This window comes from Prionailurus bengalensis, chromosome C1, assembly GCF_016509475.1.
Source record: "Prionailurus bengalensis isolate Pbe53 chromosome C1, Fcat_Pben_1.1_paternal_pri, whole genome shotgun sequence".
Classification (NCBI taxonomy): Eukaryota; Metazoa; Chordata; class Mammalia; order Carnivora; family Felidae; genus Prionailurus; species Prionailurus bengalensis.
Window position 1 is genome coordinate 31,235,746 of NC_057345.1, and position 17,973 is coordinate 31,253,718.

General features: G+C 40.1%; 1 protein-coding gene across 5 annotated transcripts in view; it reads left to right on the forward strand.

The window, feature by feature from the left end:
- ZMPSTE24 (zinc metallopeptidase STE24) overlaps positions 1 to 17,376 on the forward strand; it is a 41,950-nt gene extending 24,574 nt beyond the window's left edge. For 4 of the 5 annotated variants that reach the window (XM_043578723.1, XM_043578726.1, XM_043578728.1 and 1 more), the window contains 3 exons: positions 7,841 to 7,945; positions 10,847 to 10,990; positions 14,713 to 16,452. In XM_043578723.1, coding sequence (XP_043434658.1) covers positions 7,841 to 7,945; positions 10,847 to 10,990; positions 14,713 to 14,937 — 474 coding nt within the window. In that variant the 3' untranslated portion in view covers positions 14,938 to 16,452. Of the gene's footprint in view, positions 1 to 7,840; positions 7,946 to 10,846; positions 10,991 to 14,712; positions 16,453 to 16,504 lie in introns of those variants that run through there. The other variant, XM_043578727.1, reaches the window with a different exon arrangement.
- Positions 17,377 to 17,973: the final 597 nt, after the last annotated feature.

Genomic DNA, 17,973 nt, shown 5'->3' on the forward strand with positions numbered 1-17,973 from the left:
CTCATCATGATGAGCACTGAGTAGTGTATAGAATTGTTGAATCACCATATTGTGCACGTGCAACTAATATAACACTCTGTTAACTATACTGGAATTAAAATAAAAAACTCAGTAAAGAAAAGAACAAAGATTGACTCAACACTCATTAACTGCAGTGCTTTCCAGTGTATGTGCCATACTATTTTAGGGAGTATATTAGTATTTTAAATTTGAATAGCTATATCTTTATTCATGTATATTAGGACAATGATAAAACTAGCATATAGTGATTTCATAAATATTGTCATTTAGGACAAGGCTAAGTTTTAAAAAGTGAATTGGTTTAGAGAAAGCTATTGAGTAAATAATCACATAGAGAGTACACAGATGTATCAGAAGTTTAGGAAACAGTGGTTTAGTCAGGACCTGCTACTGAATACCTACTATGTACAACACATGGGGCGGGGGGTGCGTTCAATCTGGATGAGGTGGAGAAAATGAAGCATTTCATTTTCAACAGAAGTTTAAAGGAGAAAACTAAGTTATCTGAAATCCCTCCTCTCAGGGAGAGCTAGTACATTTTGATGAATGTTTCCATACTGGTTATTAACATTTAAAAAGATGTCTAGGAAACTTGACTGTAGGATTTTACCCTTCAGGAGACAAAGAGAATATTTGGAACAACCTGTCTCAAAAGTAGTTTAAAAGGAAAAGTAAAACTATAGAAAAGCTGCCCCTTTGTAGAAGAAAATATTTCCCAGCAAGGGTAGGGTTATGTTAAGTCTTCCCAGTTAGTAAGAGTAAATGGAAAGTACACAGGCTACAGAGATGTGGGTTCGGGTTTTACCCACGACATACTAGCGAGATGATCTTAAGACATTTAAAAAAAAATTTTTTTTTTAATGTTTACTTTGGACGCAGAGATAGATAGAGCATGAGTAGGGGAGGGGCCAAAAGAGAGGGAGACACAGAATCCACAGCAGGCTCCAGGCTCTGAGCCGAAGTCAGACGCTCAACTGACTGAGCCACCCAGGCACCCTGATCTTAAGACATTTTTAATTTCTCAGCTTCCTCTTCTTTATCTCTAAAATGAAGATAATATTCCTCTCCTGCCCAGTTTGGTGGTGTTGGGATCAAACGAGTCAGTGTATGAATCCTGTGAAAAAGAAAGTGCTATAGAAAGTGGTGCTTCTTTCTGTTCTGTTCTGTGAAATTAGTGTGGGAAGAAAAGAAAATTCAGTTTTGTCTAAGAATCTGTCACCAAAAAACAAGAGTCTGTTAGTGGACCCTGTTTAAGCTCTTTTCATTCCGTATCTTTGAATGTGACTCTGTGCACTTCTAAATAGCTTCCTAGTAGTACGTGAGTGACTCGGCTGGTTAAGCGTCCTACTCTTGATTTTGGCTCAGGTCATGATCTCACCTTACGTGAGTTCGAGCCCTCTGTTGGGCTCCATGCTGGCAGTGGAGGGGCCTGCTTGGGATTCCCTGTTTCCCTCCCTTGCTGTCCCTCTGGCACTTGCGCTGTCTCTGTCTCTCTCAAATGAATAAATTTAAAAAAATACATATATAACTTCCTAAACCTAGACACAGGAACCTGCGCCATCTAGTAGAGAGCTGGTTGTTTAATGAAAGAATTCATAGTTCATACTGGGAAGCTGGGAACTAGTGAAAACAGAAGCCTGAGGACCAAGTTACTTTATATAAAATGAGGCAAATGATAGCTGCCTTCTAGCAGTGGAGATTAATGAGCTGCATGTAAAATGTCTGATCCACACATAGGCCATTAATGGGTGGGAGCTATTATTTTTATTATTAAACAAAACAGCCATATTTTTGCTTATGAAAGCAATAGAAAACTTAGAAAACATGACTAATCCGCCTGACCATAAACATTTTACTATATGTATTTCTAGTCTTTATAAACTCATTTTTTCCATCTTTCTCCTCCTATTGGATATATGGATTATTGCCAGTGTTTTGTTGTTAAAAATATTCTTGCAGTAAATATCTTCATATGTGGATCTTCAGTCTTAATTTCCCCCTTAGAATAGATGTCTACTAATTGGTGCTTTAAATTGTGATTCTTTCTTAATGGCCCTGAAGGTGCAGGTGCAAGAATGTCTCTCTGTCTTTTAAACAACTAGGCCAGTTTTCTTATCGGTTCTTGCTCTGGCCTAAATTCTAATACTTGAAAGGAAAAGAGATAATAAATGTCAATACTATCTTGCAAATCTCTTTATCCTCTTTCTCATGTATCTACCCAGCCTCACTTTAAATGGACATCTCCTTAAAAAGGAGGAATTGGGGAAGGAGGGGAAAGGTGGTAGAGTATCTAGATTCCAATAAATCTTACTGCTTGTGTTCCCATTAGGTTGCATTTTTCTAAACTCCACAAAACAAAATCAATTCCACAATTCATCTGGGTTTTTTTGTACCTCACCCTTTTAAGTATCTGGAGTATATTTCAAAACCCTTGGCCTTTACTTTCTAGGATATAAGTTCTCTAATTGTTGCAGGATATTGTGTGTGTCAGTAGGTCAAACTTATTTAGTATTTGGCTCACATCTTTATATCTTTTTGATATTTTATTTGCTTGGTGTTTCAGTTATTGAGAGAAGTATGTTAACATCCTCTATTATGATAGATTTGTCAGAATAAATGTATTCTGAGGAAATAGTATTAGATACATGTAAATTTAGAATTAATGCATCCAAAGGTAAATTGAACCTTTGGCGAATTCTGTGGTGACCTTCTTTAGTAATGCCTTTAAGTTTCTTTTCTTTTCTTTTCTTTTTTTAATTTTTAAGTAATCTCTACACCCAACATGGGTTGGGTCTTGAACTCACCGTTCTGAGGTCAAGAGTCCTATGTTCCACCTATTGAGCCATCCGGGCACCCCTTAAGTTGCCGTTTAAGTTGATTTTGTCTGATGTTAATACAGCTACACCAGTTTCCTTTTGGTTAATGTTTGCTAGATGTCATCCATTTTTTAGAAAATTTCTTGAGCTAAAATTCACCATTTCTACCATTTTTGAATGTATAATTCAGTGGTTTTTATTTATTTTTATCACGTTGTGCAGTGAGCCACCACTAACTCAATCTTCCTTTTACTTCTCAACTTACCATCCTGTCTTAGACGCCTTATACATAGCTTGTAGGTAGATTTATGATTGAGAGTCACTATTTTTTTTTTTTGACCAGCTTAGTTTATTTATATATGTTGTGATTACTGATACTTGGAATTGTTTCTGCCATATTACTTTATGCCTTTTTCTTCTGTCCTTCCCGTATCCCCACCCCACCCCTGAACATACACATGTACATCTTCATGCCTTTTTTTTAAACAACTGACTGAGGGTTTTAAAAAATTCTATTTGAGTTGTAATTCAGGTTGGAAGGTTCTTGTATGATTGTGCTTTTAGTGACTGCTGTTAAAAATTAGGATTGCCCAGGGGCGCCTGGGTGGCTCAGTCGGTTAAGCATCTGACTTCAGCTCGGGTCATGATCTCACAGTCTGTGAGTTCGAGCCCCGCGCCGGGCTCTGTGCTGACAACTCAGAGCCTGGAGCCTGCTTCAGATTCTGTGTCTCCTTCTCTTTCTGCCCCTGCCCCGCTCACACTCTGTCTCTCTGTCTCTCACAAATAAATAAACATTAAAAAAAAATTAGGATTGCCCATATAACTTAAAATCTTAAAATATATAGTATCTTCACTGCTTCCTGAACAATCCAGGGACCATATACCCTTTGATCCAATTCCTCCTTTCATCTTGTGTTTTATTTTTATTTTATTTTATTTTTATCCCCCAAATTAGCATTATAATTATTATTCCATACAGTCATTTTTTAGATTTACTCATATGCTTACCTGTTTCTTTGCTTACCATTCCTTATTCATCTTATACCTTCCTTTCAGAAATAACTTTCCTTTTTCCAGAAGTATATGTCTTAGCAACTTCTTAAGAAATTTTTGGATTTTGTTTTTATTTCATTCTCATGCTTAGATGTCAATTTAAGACTATCTTTTTTTTTTTTCTTTTTTGAGAGAAACAGAGAAAACATAAGCAGGGGAGGGGCAGAGAGAGAGGGAGAGAGAGAGAATCCTAAGCAACCCATGAGATCATGACCGCAGCCAAAATCAAGAGTTGGATGCTCAACCCACTGAGCCAGCCAGGCGACCCAGGACTGACTGTCTCATTGAGCTATTTATATTAGCACTTTAAAGATGCCATTCCATTGTGTTGTGGCTTTTGTTCCTGTTGAAAAAGTCTACTCTGAGCTTTTGTCATTTCTTTATAGTTCTCTTCGGTGGTTCTTAAGATTTCTCTTTGATTTTCATGTTCTGCAGGTATGGACTTCTTTATCTCAGTCCTACTTGGGATATATTGTGATTCCTAAATCTAACAACTTAGATCTTTCCTGAAGTTTTGAAAATTCTTGGCCAGTTGTATCTGTGAGTGTTGCTTCTCTCCCATTCTCTCCAGTCTGCCTTTCTGGAATTCCAGTTAGATGAATGTCACACTATCTCATTCTGTCTTCCACAAGTGGTAAACACTATTTCATATTTTCCCTCTCTTTATTCTTTTCTCTAGGGATATTTAATCTATTTATTCTTTAGCCAGCCTGTTGTGTTTCAGTTTTAAAGCTCTGTTTGTTTCTTTTTCAAACCAGTTTGGTTGCTTCTGGAATTCTCTAGTTCCTTCCTCAGTGTTTTTAGATCTCTTTGTGTAAAGCATGCTCTTTTTTTTGTTTTTTGTTTTTTTTGTAGCTAATAGTTCCATTATCTGAAGTCTTATGGAGCTAATGGTGCTCTTTATTGTTTCTGCTAACTTACTCATTGTTCCATTGTCTTCTGAAGTCTTTGGTAATTTTTATTGTGACCTCATAATGCATCACTGATTTTAATCTTTAGGAGTCCTGAGGGGTCTGGGTTTAGGGTACAATCCTCAATAGAGGATTTGCATTTGCTTGGGTCATCTGTCCCCAGTGCCACCAAACCAGAAGTATTTTAATCGGTCAGCTTGGGATTTTTCTGGACCATATTATACAGATAATGATTTTGAATTTTAGTAAGAAATAATTTTTTTTCACTTCAGGTGAGACTTGACAAATTTGGTTTATTTTGCCACTGTAGTTTTTCCTAGCTCACTCTTTGACTCAGAGTATAGCCCTTCATGGATTTGTGCGAGAGATCTCAATTTCACCTGCTCACCTTTGGCTTTTCCTTTTTTTTCTGACGTACTAAATAAACTATATATCTAAAAGGATATTTGTAACTTAGTATTTTTAGATGTCTGAGGGTTTTTCAGACTATCTAGTTAGTAACATTGCCAGACTCAGGTGTCTAGGGGTGTGTGTGTGTGTGTGTGTGTTCGTGAGTGAATATGTGTGTGTACATGTGTGAGTGTGTATAAGATTAAATTGTTCATTGTGTCTTGGCACTGTTTACATTGAATCTGGGAAATTTATGAACAGAATTTTATTTGGCTTAGTAAACATTATATATCATCATCCATATGACCACCTGCCATTTATGTTTAATTTTGTAATATTGTAATAATACGCAAATGATTACATATGTGTCAACTAAAGTTATTTATCTTATTTGATTGATGAATATTGAATACTTTTACATTCATAGTTTGTAAAAGTTGAAAGTACAGGTCTCTGGCATCAGACCACTTGGCTTCAAATTCTAGACTTTGGCTTTGTGGTTAGAGGAAAATTAGTTAACTTCTCTGTGCCTAAATTTTCTCATCTATAAAGTGGTATGGTAAGAATACTTTTGTCATGGTGATTTTGATGTATAAATGAGATAATTAAGTATTTAGCACAGAGGGCCTATGTATGTAGTCACTGTTTAATAAATGTTAGCAATTTTTGTAGTTATTTTTTTTTAATCTTTCCCAGCCCGGTCTTCATAGGTGTTGAAGGGAAAAAAATTCAAATATTTTCCTTATATAATTTCTATGTCATCCATACTGCTTTTTTTTTCAGGTTCTAGTGTTCTGTCTTAACAGCTTCCTTCATATATCTGGTAATTCTTGGTTGTCTACTCCTTAGTAAGAGAATGGGGGCTAAAAACTTGATTGGAATCTCTGAGCCTGTAGCTAAGGCTTGTCCACTTTGAGCTTCACTGTAGGGTGACCTGGGTGGGCTTCTTGCTGGAGAACACCTGGGTGTTAGTATCCTCAGGTGTTTCCTGGTAGAGTGGTCAGAGTTCCCAGGGAGTACTCATCTGATCCTCTGCCTGGGGGGTAGTGTTCTGGGAGCCCAGTGTGGGGAGAGGGCTTGGTGGGGGGAGAGTCCTCAGTGTTCAGCATACCCTTACAATAGCTAACCTAACACAGACGCATAGTCTGTGTACGCAGACCATGCTCGTGTGCCCTGGCCCTTCACTAGGCCCGCTTGCTAGTTGAAAGGTCCTCTTCTTTTACCCAGAGAGAATGAATGTTTAGGCTCCTTCCAGGGACAGGGGCAGTTGCTTTTTTGTGTAGAGTTGGAGAAGGAATCTATAGCTTTAACCACTGCTGAAACCACTCTCGCTCAATTCTTATTTTAGCTGCCTTCCCCCTTCCCCCAGTTCCAGAAGTACCTAGTGCTGTTAGTTCCCAAGCCCTGTGAAGACTGTGTGGGATAAATCAGGCTGCTTCTGCTTGCTGCACTGCTGGCTTGTGAGTCAGCTTTCTTTAGTCTGCTAAGTCCATATCACTTGTCCATCTGCTTTCCTGCTTCCAAAATGTTGCTGTTGTCACCTCTCCTGTTTTCCCCTTCCTTGTGGGTTTAATATCTTAAAAATCTCTTGGTCGTAGTTTTATGGGGGATTTTGTTCTTTCTGCTACCTTGACTTGGAAGTTTTGATTTTTTAAATGGCAATTCATGGTGTATTTGTGATCATAAGTGATATGTGCTTATTTGTGGATAATTTGGAAAATAGGAAAGATATAAGCTAGTTACACATCACTATAATTTCTATCACATAGAAAAAACTACTGTTGACATTTGATGTACATCATTTGTTTCTGTGTTGTTCATTTTTATGTGCACATTCACATTTTTTCATCATTGGGATCACTATTTTTAGCTTTGTATCATGCTTTCTTCACCTAGTAAACTGTTTTCCCATGTCAGAACATAATTTTTGAAACATTTCTAATGGGTTTATAATATAGCTGTCATATAAATTTGTCATGATTTATTTAAATGTCCTACTGATAAAGATTTATATTTTTTGTTTTGTTTTGTTTTTTTAATTTTTTTAAATGTTTATTTACATTTTTGAGAGAGACAGAGCACGAGTGGGGGAAGGGAAGAGAGAGAGGGAGACACAGAATCGGAAACAGGCTCCAGGCTCTGAGCCATCAGCCCAGAGCCTGACGCGGGGCTCGAACTCCCGGACCGCGAGATCGTGACCTGGCTGAAGTCGGACGCTTAACCGACTGCGCCACCCAGGCGCCCCTGTTTTGTTTTTTTTTAAATATATGAAATTTATTGTCAAAATGGTTTCCATACAACACCCAATGCTCATCCCAAAAGGTGCCCTCCTCAATACCCATCTCCCACCCTCAAGATTTATATTTTTAACATTTGTTTTTGTTTTTGTTTTCAAATCCAAGTTAGACTATAAGTTTCATGAAGTCAGGGAATGTCTATCTTGTTCATGATTCTCTCTCCAGTGGTTGACCCAATGTCTACCACGGAGTGATTCAGAGAATGTTTTGTTAAATGAATGAACAGTTTTGCACAAAAGTCTGATTTTTTTTTTTTTTAAGTTAGAATCTAAGAAGGGCTCTTACTGGGTTAAAAGGTATAAACTTTGTCAAGGTTGTTAATAATTTATTTGCAACGTGTTCTTTGATTTAGAATAAGAAACAAGGATGTAAAAATGAGGAAGTGCTTGCTGTACTGGGCCATGAACTGGGACACTGGAAGTTGGGACACACAGTCAAAAATATCATTATCAGCCAGGTAAGTTGGGAGTGACAGTTCCCTTTTTATGGCAAGGTAGTCAGAGGAGAAGTATGGCAGGCAGGAGAGGTGGTCTAGTAGAGAGGTTAAGACGGACTCTGTAGCCAGGATACCTGGCTTCAAATCACGGCTCCTTGACTTCATCCCTGTGCCCTCAGGCAAGTTCCTTAACCTCTCTCTGCCTCCATCCCTTATTGAATGATAATACTTCCTAGGATTGATGTAAGAATTCACTGAGTTAACACATGTAAAGACTGTGGAGTAGTAAGTGGAATGTGGTTAGGACTGTGTCAGTGTTGATCGTTACCACCACCATCACTGCCTGCAGAGTCACTCAGCTATGAAGATCAAGAAGCGTGAGGCTTGATAAGCTGGATTTTTTGGTAAACTTTTTTCTCCTTTAAAAGTCATTATACATCTATTGAAAAGAAGTTGGAAAAATGTAGTAAAGATAAAGAAGAAAATAACTATTCCTATAACATTCCTCCTCTGGGACCTAAATCACCTCTCTAAACCAACTGTTACCATAGTTGTCAGGCTCCAGGTGAAATAGCACTATACTTTGTTGACTGGTTTGGAGCAGGTGTGGCCTTCACTGAGTCTAAAGTAGGTCTTTGTACCTTTCTAAAGGGCCGCTGGTTCTGGAGGACGGTGTGTGTGAGGATTTGTAAGCCCCCATGGGCCCTTCCTGTTGCCTTGCATCTTTCAGCAGAAAATGAGTTCCTTGGCTTGAGGCTAATTGTATGGATACATGGCAGTAGATAAGAAGATAAGTCTAAATCCAGGTTCAGAGTATTCAGTCTAAAGAGGAAAGTCTCAGCCGCCTTCATGAAGAAAGGGGTCCAATGGAATTAGGCTACCCTAAGGTGGTCGGCTGGTCCCTGAGGTGTCGTACCTGATGTGGGTGGGGTTGACTGCCCCTTCTAATAGATTGGGCACTCATCAAAAGCCAGTGGGGGGAATGTCTGGGTTGTTGACCAATGCACTGACTCCATTTCTGGCACCTTGACCACTTTTTTCAAGAGTCCCTTGACCAAGTCCTAGAGTGTCTAGGGAAAGAGGCTGACTGACATCCACAGAGCAGGTATCTTCTCCACCTTATCGATAGCCTCCTTTACCATGGACTCGTTTGGTGAACATTCACATTGGGCCAATATATCATCGTACTCTGGGCTAATTTTGGAAGTTTTTCCACATACCTCTTTTCCAGATCTTCTTGTTAGCCATCCTTGAGTTTGTTCCGAGGCCCTGATCATCCAGCCAAACCAATATTTACCCACTGCCAATGGTTTTATCCTCAGCTCAGGCCTTCTCTTCTTCCAGACTGAGTGGGCAATGAGGTATACTACTAAAGTTTCCTTCACTGAGAGTATTTCCTTCACCACTGTTTGCCAGGAACAGCCCTGAGTGGTTCTGTAATGCCATAGCAGTTCATTTCAGCTGGTGCCAGCAAATTGTATTAAGTTATTTGTAAAATGGTCTCGGACTTTTCCTCCTCAATCAAATGATTATAGGGAGCTCCCCATGAATAGGGTTGGTTGAAGGATGGCAGAGGGTCAGGAGTTGGCATACTAGGTGTATGAGCTACCTGCTCTTTTAACTTCTGCCTTCATGACATCCTTCATTCCCGCTCGCATATATGCCACTTAGGCGTGATGTTGGGGCGCTTCAGGACATTCCAGTTTCCTGGCTAGGTGAGCCAGCATAGCATCCAGTGTAGGAGAGGCAGCTCGGTTTGCAGGGTCCTGCCGTCCCAGTCAGGAATCAGTCTCTAGTAGGGCACAGTAGCAAACCCAGAGTTGTTTTTCAGAAAGACAGTAGTTACTTGACAAAAATGATATGCATAGCTCATAATTCTAGGACCTTCATAATTCTAGGAGCTTGTCATGTGGATCCACGGGGTTACAAGGGCTGACTGGCTGCTTGCACTTCATCCTGGGGCTGGCGAACCTTATGCTGAGCCCCACTCTAGGCTGGTAGTGTTTGAGTTCTCTGGCAAATGGTTTGGAGCAGCACCCTCAAATATGGTACCTATGGTCTCCCAAGATCCTGACCTGCCGAGGGAAAGAATGGTATTTGTTCTCTACCTTACTCCAGTACCCCTTTACTCATATTTTGGTACAGACTTTTGACTCTTTTTCTCTCATTTATTGTTAAAGACACACCATTTTTCTCTTGGACCTAACTGCTCAGTACAGCTCCAGTGGTCCTAAAAAGTATTCAAGGGAAGCTTGTTTCTTGGAGCTTCCACATTAAAGTCAGGTGGAAGGCCTTGTATCTGATTATGATTTAATGCAAACAAAGCCAGAATCCATTCTAGCCGTTTAACTTTTTACAGAAAGAAAATATCTCATTGCTGTTGGCCACTTTATTATTATCATTATTTTTTTTAATGTTTTTATTTATTTTTTTGAGAGAGAGAGACAGAGAGAGAGAGAGAGAGGGAGGGTGAGACTGAGCGCGAGCAGGGGAGGGGCAGGGAGAGAGGGAGACACTGAATCCGAAGCAGGCTCCAGGCTCCGAGCTGTCAGCACAGAGCCTGATGTGGGGCTCAAACCGTGAACCACGAGATCATGACCTGAGCTGAAGTCGGAAGCCCAACCGACTGAGCCACCCAGGCGCCCCTGCTGTTGGCCACTTCAAACCCTCAGTTATTAGAGCCTCCATTTAAGCCTGTCCTTCTAAAAAACTCTACAGCTTATACATTTGGGGAAATTTTATTTTTCTTTCTAGAATAAAACTATAAAATTACCTAAATAACTTGTTCCTCTGATTACACTAACACTATTGTTAAAATCGCGCCATGATGTCTGATTCTAGTTTTTTTTGGTACTTCTGATTCCACAGTGAAATAAATTACCTTAGTAATAACTTAGAGAGATTTTGTATCTTTCTTTCCAGATGAATTCCTTCCTGTGTTTCTTCTTGTTTGCTGTATTAATTGGTCGAAAGGAGCTTTTTTCTGCATTTGGTTTCTATAACAGCCAACCCACTCTAATTGGATTATTGATCATCTTCCAATTTATTTTTTCACCTTACAATGAGGTAATGTATAATCTTTATAATTATCTTACATATGCCCTTGTATTTCAAATCTAGAACCTTTAGGAAAAGAAATAAACAAAATAAACAAAACCGTAGTTTTAACAAGTAGATGAAACAAAACCTTTTAGTCCCTTGATTTACTGGCCAGTAGAAGAAAGTAGCAGAAAAACCCAAGCCCAAATGAACAAATGCTTGCGTGCTGTTAATGGGGGAATAGTGGAGGACTACTAGACTTTGGTGGTGAAAACTTAGATCCTAACGTACCTCAGAGGCATGGTAGGTGGAGATTAACTAGGAGAATGCTAAGTCCTAGATGACGTATTCACCAGTGTTTGGCTGAAAATCTTCTGTGTGTGAGGGGACGAAACAGTGATAGTTGAGTGCCTGTATGGCTGGATAAGGGAGGCAGTGTGACAGTGTTCCCCTGATCGCATCCTCCACCCATCCCCTTCAGAATGGCCTTAGGGTCCCACCACAGGCCCTCTAAGTCAGAACTGGGCGGGGTGTTATGGTAAGTGAGGCTTAAGAATCACTGCTCGGTTGCGCAGTAGGGAGACTGCATACAGGTGATACGGCATGGATTGAGACTGTATATTAACAAATCTGATGATGGCAACATGTCATGATATTTGATAAATTAAGCCAGGAAATAATATTGGGGATTTTGAGTGATCTCCATTGACAAAAATTCTCTTTGAGACAGGTTGTAGAGTTAAGATTTTTAGATAAACTAAATGAATCCTATTTCTCCATTAAAAAGGGGGAGGAGGTTTGGAAGAGAAATAGGAATAGATCATATTTGCATAGCATTGTCCACATAAACTAACAAAGTTTTCCAGAACACTGAGATTTATTACTTTTAAATTCTTTTTTATTTTAACTGAGAATATTTATAAAATGCCTTATGCAGTTTGTTACTGCTTAAAGAGGTTAAAGAAGACTTTTTTTTTTTTTTTAAGATTTTAAGTAATCTCCATACCCAGTGTGGGGCTTGAACTAACAACTCTGAGATCAAGAGTCCCATGCTCCACTGACTGAGCCAGCCAGGCACCTCTAGAGAACTTCACAGTTCAGGAGTGCCTTAAGGACACTGAGCTATGTATACTGAGTGACTCCCGCTGCTCTGCTTTTGAAGCAGTTGTGCTATTTATTTAACAAATTTTTTTGTTTCTTCCCTCACTGTCAGGCTGATGATCCTGTCAGTGTGACTTTATTGTATGTCATTATCCCTTTCTAGTTGGTATCCTTAACATACCCTAGACGAGAAAATCAGATCATCAAACTCATTGGGTCATGGTTACTAGATTGACTGTTTCGAAGGGTCCTATTCTAAGTACAGGCATGCACTGTGTTAGTGGTTAGTGCCGCAGCTAATTTGACTGCTCAGAGATTTTTGTTTTGCTTGTTTGCTCTCTTATATTGAGTGGTTGAGTTCACTTCAAAAACCACCCAAATAAATGTGGGGTATTAGAGTAATTTGAAGCGTGATTAATCCGCAGAGATATTAGCAACTGTTTAAAAAATCTTGAAGAGCCCACGAGATTTGTTTCATAAGAACTAGATATTTAAACAAAAAGACTTACGTTTAATTGTCAGCGTTTAAGAGGGCATGATAGGATGGAGCGCCTGCCTGGGTGGCTTAGTCGTTAAGCGTCTGACTTTGGCTCTGGTCATGATCTCACAGTTTGTGGGTTCAAGCCCCACATCGGGCTTGGTGCTGACAGCTCACAGCCTGGAGCCTGCTTCAGATTCTGTGTCTCCCTCTCTCTCTCTGCCCCTTCCCCTCCCCCACTTGTGCTCTGTCTCTTTCTCTCAAAGATAAATAAACATTAAAAAAAATTTTTAATAAAATTTAAAAAGAGGGCATGATAAGAAAGAGCTATTTTCCTGGGAAAGATGGGGAAATTGCCCTTAATATTAGGAAAAGTTTGGCAGTGTATGGCAGAGCCAGCAGGTGCAGGTTAGTAAAGAATGCTTTGCTTGGGACACTTACAATCAGGAGAAAAATTGATCCATTGATAGCTCTACGAGGACCACTTAATGATTCTGTCCCAAAAAGTCTATTCAAGATTTGGAGAGAAATTTCAGGCAGAATTCAGATATTAGCTTTGAATATGTCTAAGAAGGGATTAGGAACTCCCAGACTTCATTTTGAAACTCTCTATTTGCTAATAGCAGTGAGAGGTACAAATGAGAGACTTTTTTAAACTTATTTTTTGTCTTAATGCTGAAGTATTTTAAGGTAAGAACTAGAACTCATGTCATCCAACCTGAAGTACTCCAGTATACAAATAAATTATTTTTCCCTCAGAAATGTGTATTTTCTTTTTTTTTTTAATTTTTTTTTTCAATGTTTATTTATTTTTGGGACAGAGAGAGACAGAGCATGAACAGGCGAGGGGCAGAGAGAGAGGGAGACACAGAAACGGAAACAGGCTCCAGGCTCTGAGCCATCAGCCCAGAGCCTGACGCGGGGCTCGAACTCACGGACCGCGAGATCGTGACCTGGCTGAAGTTGGACGCTTAACCGACTGCGCCACCCAGGCACCCCAGAAATGTGTATTCTCAAATGAAGTTTGTCCCCTTTGTAATGGTCCATTCAGAGACTGGATATTTATTCTGGCAATGTTGTCATAGCTCAGAACATTTTAGAAAATTCTGTTTTGAGGTTGTAGACTATAGCCTCTTATATGGAATTAGTGAGCAAGAATTTTTTTTAAGTTTTTTAAAATGTTTATTTACTTTTGAGAGAGAGAGAGAGAGAGAGAGACAGAGCATGAGTGGAGGAGGGGCAGAGAGAGGAGACACAGAATCTGAAGCAGGCTCCAGGCTCTGAGCTGTCAGCACAGAGCCGGACGTGGGGCTCGAACTCACAAACTGTGAGATCATGACCTGAGCTGAAGTTGGACACTTTAACCGACTGAGCCACCCAGGTGCCTCCCAAGAATGAATACACACACACACACACACACACACACACACACACTTATTTATTTATTTTAACGTTTATTTATTTTTGCGAGAGACAGAGACAGAATGTGAGTGGGTTGGGGCAGAGAGAGAGGGAGGCACAGAATCCAAAGCCGGCTCCAGGCTCCAAGCTGTCAGCACAGAGTCCGACGCGGGGCTCAAACTCACGAGCTGTGAGATCATGACCTGAGCCAAAGTTGGACGCTCAACTGACTGAGCCACCCAGGCGCTCCAAGAATATATTTTAATAGAGAAAGAAAGAGTCTGAATAGAAATCAGCACGACTTAACTCTGACCCGGAGGAAGGTGGTGTGTGTGGGCTATGGAGGTACCAAGAATCTCAGCGTCACAACCTTCTAGCTGTGTGACTTCCACCAAGTTATTTCACCTCTCTGAACATGACCTTCCTCATCTGTGAAACAACAGTAAGACTAATGACCATGTAGGATTGTTGGGGAATACATAAAGTGCCTACAGCAGTGGCTGGCACCTGGCAGATGCTTAAAAATTAGTATTTTTTTGGTAAGAAGAACATTGATTTGGGTAAATATCTGTTTCTGGTCTGTTTGCTTGGGGGAAAAGTCTCAATTTATAACAATTCCCCACCTTAGTTCCCTAAATACTAGTGATCTTCCTTTGGACCTGTTGTTTCTCTTATCCTGAGCTGGACTTTGCCTGCACGCCTTGCTCATGCGCCCGCCAGTGGCCGCAGAGGCGGGCAGTGGTCAAACCCCTTCTGTTTACTTTTTCAGGTTCTTTCTTTCTGCCTAACAGTCCTAAGCCGCAGATTTGAGTTTCAAGCCGATGCGTTTGCCAAGAAACTTGGAAAAGCTAAAGACTTATATTCTGCTTTAATCAAACTAAACAAAGATAACTTGGGATTCCCTGTTTCGGACTGGCTGTTTTCAATGTGGCATTATTCTCACCCTCCACTACTGGAGAGGCTTCAAGCTTTGGAAAGTTCAAAACAAGACTGAGGTGCCCAGGGTCTGCGACTGAAGACATTTCTGATTATTTCTGTCCTGGCAGCATGTTCCAGCTCTTGATGTTTTTAACCCTTTTTTTTTTTTTTTTTTTTTTTAAGAAAAATTATTAAGTACAGAAAAACCCAGATTTAAATACATTTAATATCTCATTTCAAAAATGATTTTAATAATCCATTTCTTAAAACACCGGATGAAATTTTGAGGCTTAATGTTTTTAAAAGCATGGTTTTATCTCTAGCATCTAATTTTACCATCAACTTTTAAAATTGTTTGAGAAAATACAGAACTTGTTTTATTTACACACTTATATGGAACCTGCATATAAGGTGTTTGGGGGCCTGTGTTTAAAAGAGGAATACCACCCAGAGTTTTGTCTGTGAGGGAGTGAGACAGTGGTCCCAAATCACTGTGCTCGGACCTGAGTTGAGATTTGTTTTTACTTCCATGTTCTTGTGATCTAACCTGGTGAATCAGTGTTTTACATAAGGAAGAAAGGTAATAATTGGTAAGGCTGATGTGATTTAAATGAAACCAATTAGAAATATGTTCTGTTCTACCAAATGTCTCTGTTCCCTCTCTTGCATCACACCGATCAGGAGCTTCTAAATAGTGCTTTGAAATTAGAAATTATGTTTAGAAGGTTTTAAATCACTGGGTTTTGTTTTTGTTTTTAGGAAAATCTCCGTCTTTATCTTTCTTTCTACCTGGTGGATATGATCTCATTACGGCGTAAACTAGTATTTTTCAGAACATTTCAGCTTTTTCCTCATTTATACTCTGATTCAATAAACAGTACATCCTTTCACTTAGCAGCAATCGCCATATTGAAAAGGTTTTGCTATTTTTAAAGTGGCAGAATGTGGAAAGAAGAACAAAAGGACATTTTAAGAGACATAGGGTGAAATACTGATGGTTCTCTTACGGTATTTCAGGAAAAAAATATAGTTTTATATCTCTTTCAAGAACAGAAGAGTTTCAGTTTTTATTTTTGTAATTTTTATCGGAAAGTCGTAAGTACTAATCAGGCCTGATTCCATTTTTGAAAATTACAGTTCTTGATGTGCAGCTAATTTTTATTTTCAAAACAAATGTCACGAAAGATTACTTTTCCAGTTTTCAAAGCTGTGTGTTTGACTGCTTCGAATCTCTGTCCATTTTCTGAATGAGAGCTTACTTTGTGCCTGGAGCTCGCACCCTCTGGTAATGTTTCCTTTCTGGGCATTCATCCCAAAGCGGATCAGCTGTGCACCTTTGGTATCTGGCCAGAAAGTCTTTTACTCAGCTGATATTTGGGTACTGCCTTTACATGGAAATATAATAAAAATAAAGCTAGTTTAGTACTGCATTATTTATTTTCCTAAGGCTAAAGAGGAGCAGTCTGATGATTTTATCCAGCACCCTTTATCTGTGAATTCATGCTGTGATAACTGCCTTTCCTTCCTTCTGTGCCTTTGAATACAAATTTCAGTTCTGCACAAGTGAAACATTAAAAATTGCCAATGCGGATTCATGGACTTTGTCCTTAATTTGACAAAATTGTGTGTCATTTGTTACCTAGACGTATGTTTGTTATCCCAGAGGGACCGAGGGCTGGTCGTGACGAGTGGGAAGAAGCGGCCCTACTGCTGAGCGACGCCACTGCCACCCTGTGCCTGATGCGCACAGCCGTCTCTGTGCCTTCCTCCTGCTCCCCTCCGGAGGGCCACCGCTTCTTGAGGTTTCCTCAGAAGCTTCCTTCGGAACCACTGCTCCGCTTCCATCAGCTCAGGTTGTCTTAGGTCTGTCTGGTCTGCTCCAGCTGCCTCTTTGGGCTCCCTTACCTGTGACAGCAATAGCTAGCTTTTTGATATGTGATTGTTTGACCTGGTCACCTCCAGTTTATGGATGGCAGAGGCATAGGGATGGCTGGCTAGTACTGATGGGTTCCCTGGATTCTGACCTGTCAGGGGCAAGAGTAGAGAGGCCAGCTAAGGAAGGAGGTGGCACTCTGTACCCTAATTCTCCCCCTAATATACAGGGGACAGGAAAAAGCAGATTAAGGCCTCAGGTAAAATGGCAGGGCCTCGGCAGTGTTGATCTCTGAATAAGGTAGAGTCTGCTGAGGTAGAGTATATACTATCTTTTTAATTTTTTTATTTTTTAATGTTTATTTCTGAGAGAGAGAGTGTGTGAGCGGGAGAGGGGCAGAGAGAGTGAGGGATATACAGAATCTGAAGCAAGCTCCAGCCTCGAGCTTCAGCGCAGAGCCCGATGTGGGGCTCAAACCCACGAACCGCGACACGAGATCATGACCTGAGCTGAAGTCAGATGCTTAACCAACTGAGCCACTCAGGCTCCCCAAGTATATTTTGTCTTTGTATCAAACTTGGCCCTTTGCAGAGGTCTGAGAGCTACTAGTAAATTTTCCCTCTGTTGAGGATGGGAGCAGAATTCCTAGGATTAATTCAGTAATGTTAGTTCCAGTGACAGTGCCAGCTTGCCTGTGGCCTTTATGTTCTCCCCATCATCCTTAATCCTGTAGGTAGCATTCCCCTCCCTGAGGAAGCCTTCTTCCATTTGGTCTTCATCAATCCTTTGGATTCTTCTGCACATATGTTTTATGTAGCTTTGACTGTTTTGAGTGTTTTATCATTATTAGCAGAAAGCTTAATGAGTACTACTTGAGGGTTTTTAAGTTCTGTCCTAGGTGCTATACAAAGAAAATTACAAGGAACTTCTATCTCCAAATGTACATTTCAGGACCACAATGATGTAAGCAAGTAACTTGTGTAGCAGGCTATATATGGTTTGGTGGGAAGGCAGGTACGGCCCGTAGTGGAACGGTACCATCCTGTTCAGACAACGCAGATAGGAAAGCCTCTGGGTCTTCTTATCCAGGATAGGTTCCAGGGAGGAGGATTTCCCGGTTTGACCAGAGACAGATAGGAAGATACATATTTTCTCAAAATCTGTGAAACCAGGACTGCCCACACCCAGTAAGCAGGATGAAGCTTGCAGTTGGCAGGTGGAGAGGAGAGGATTGCTAGA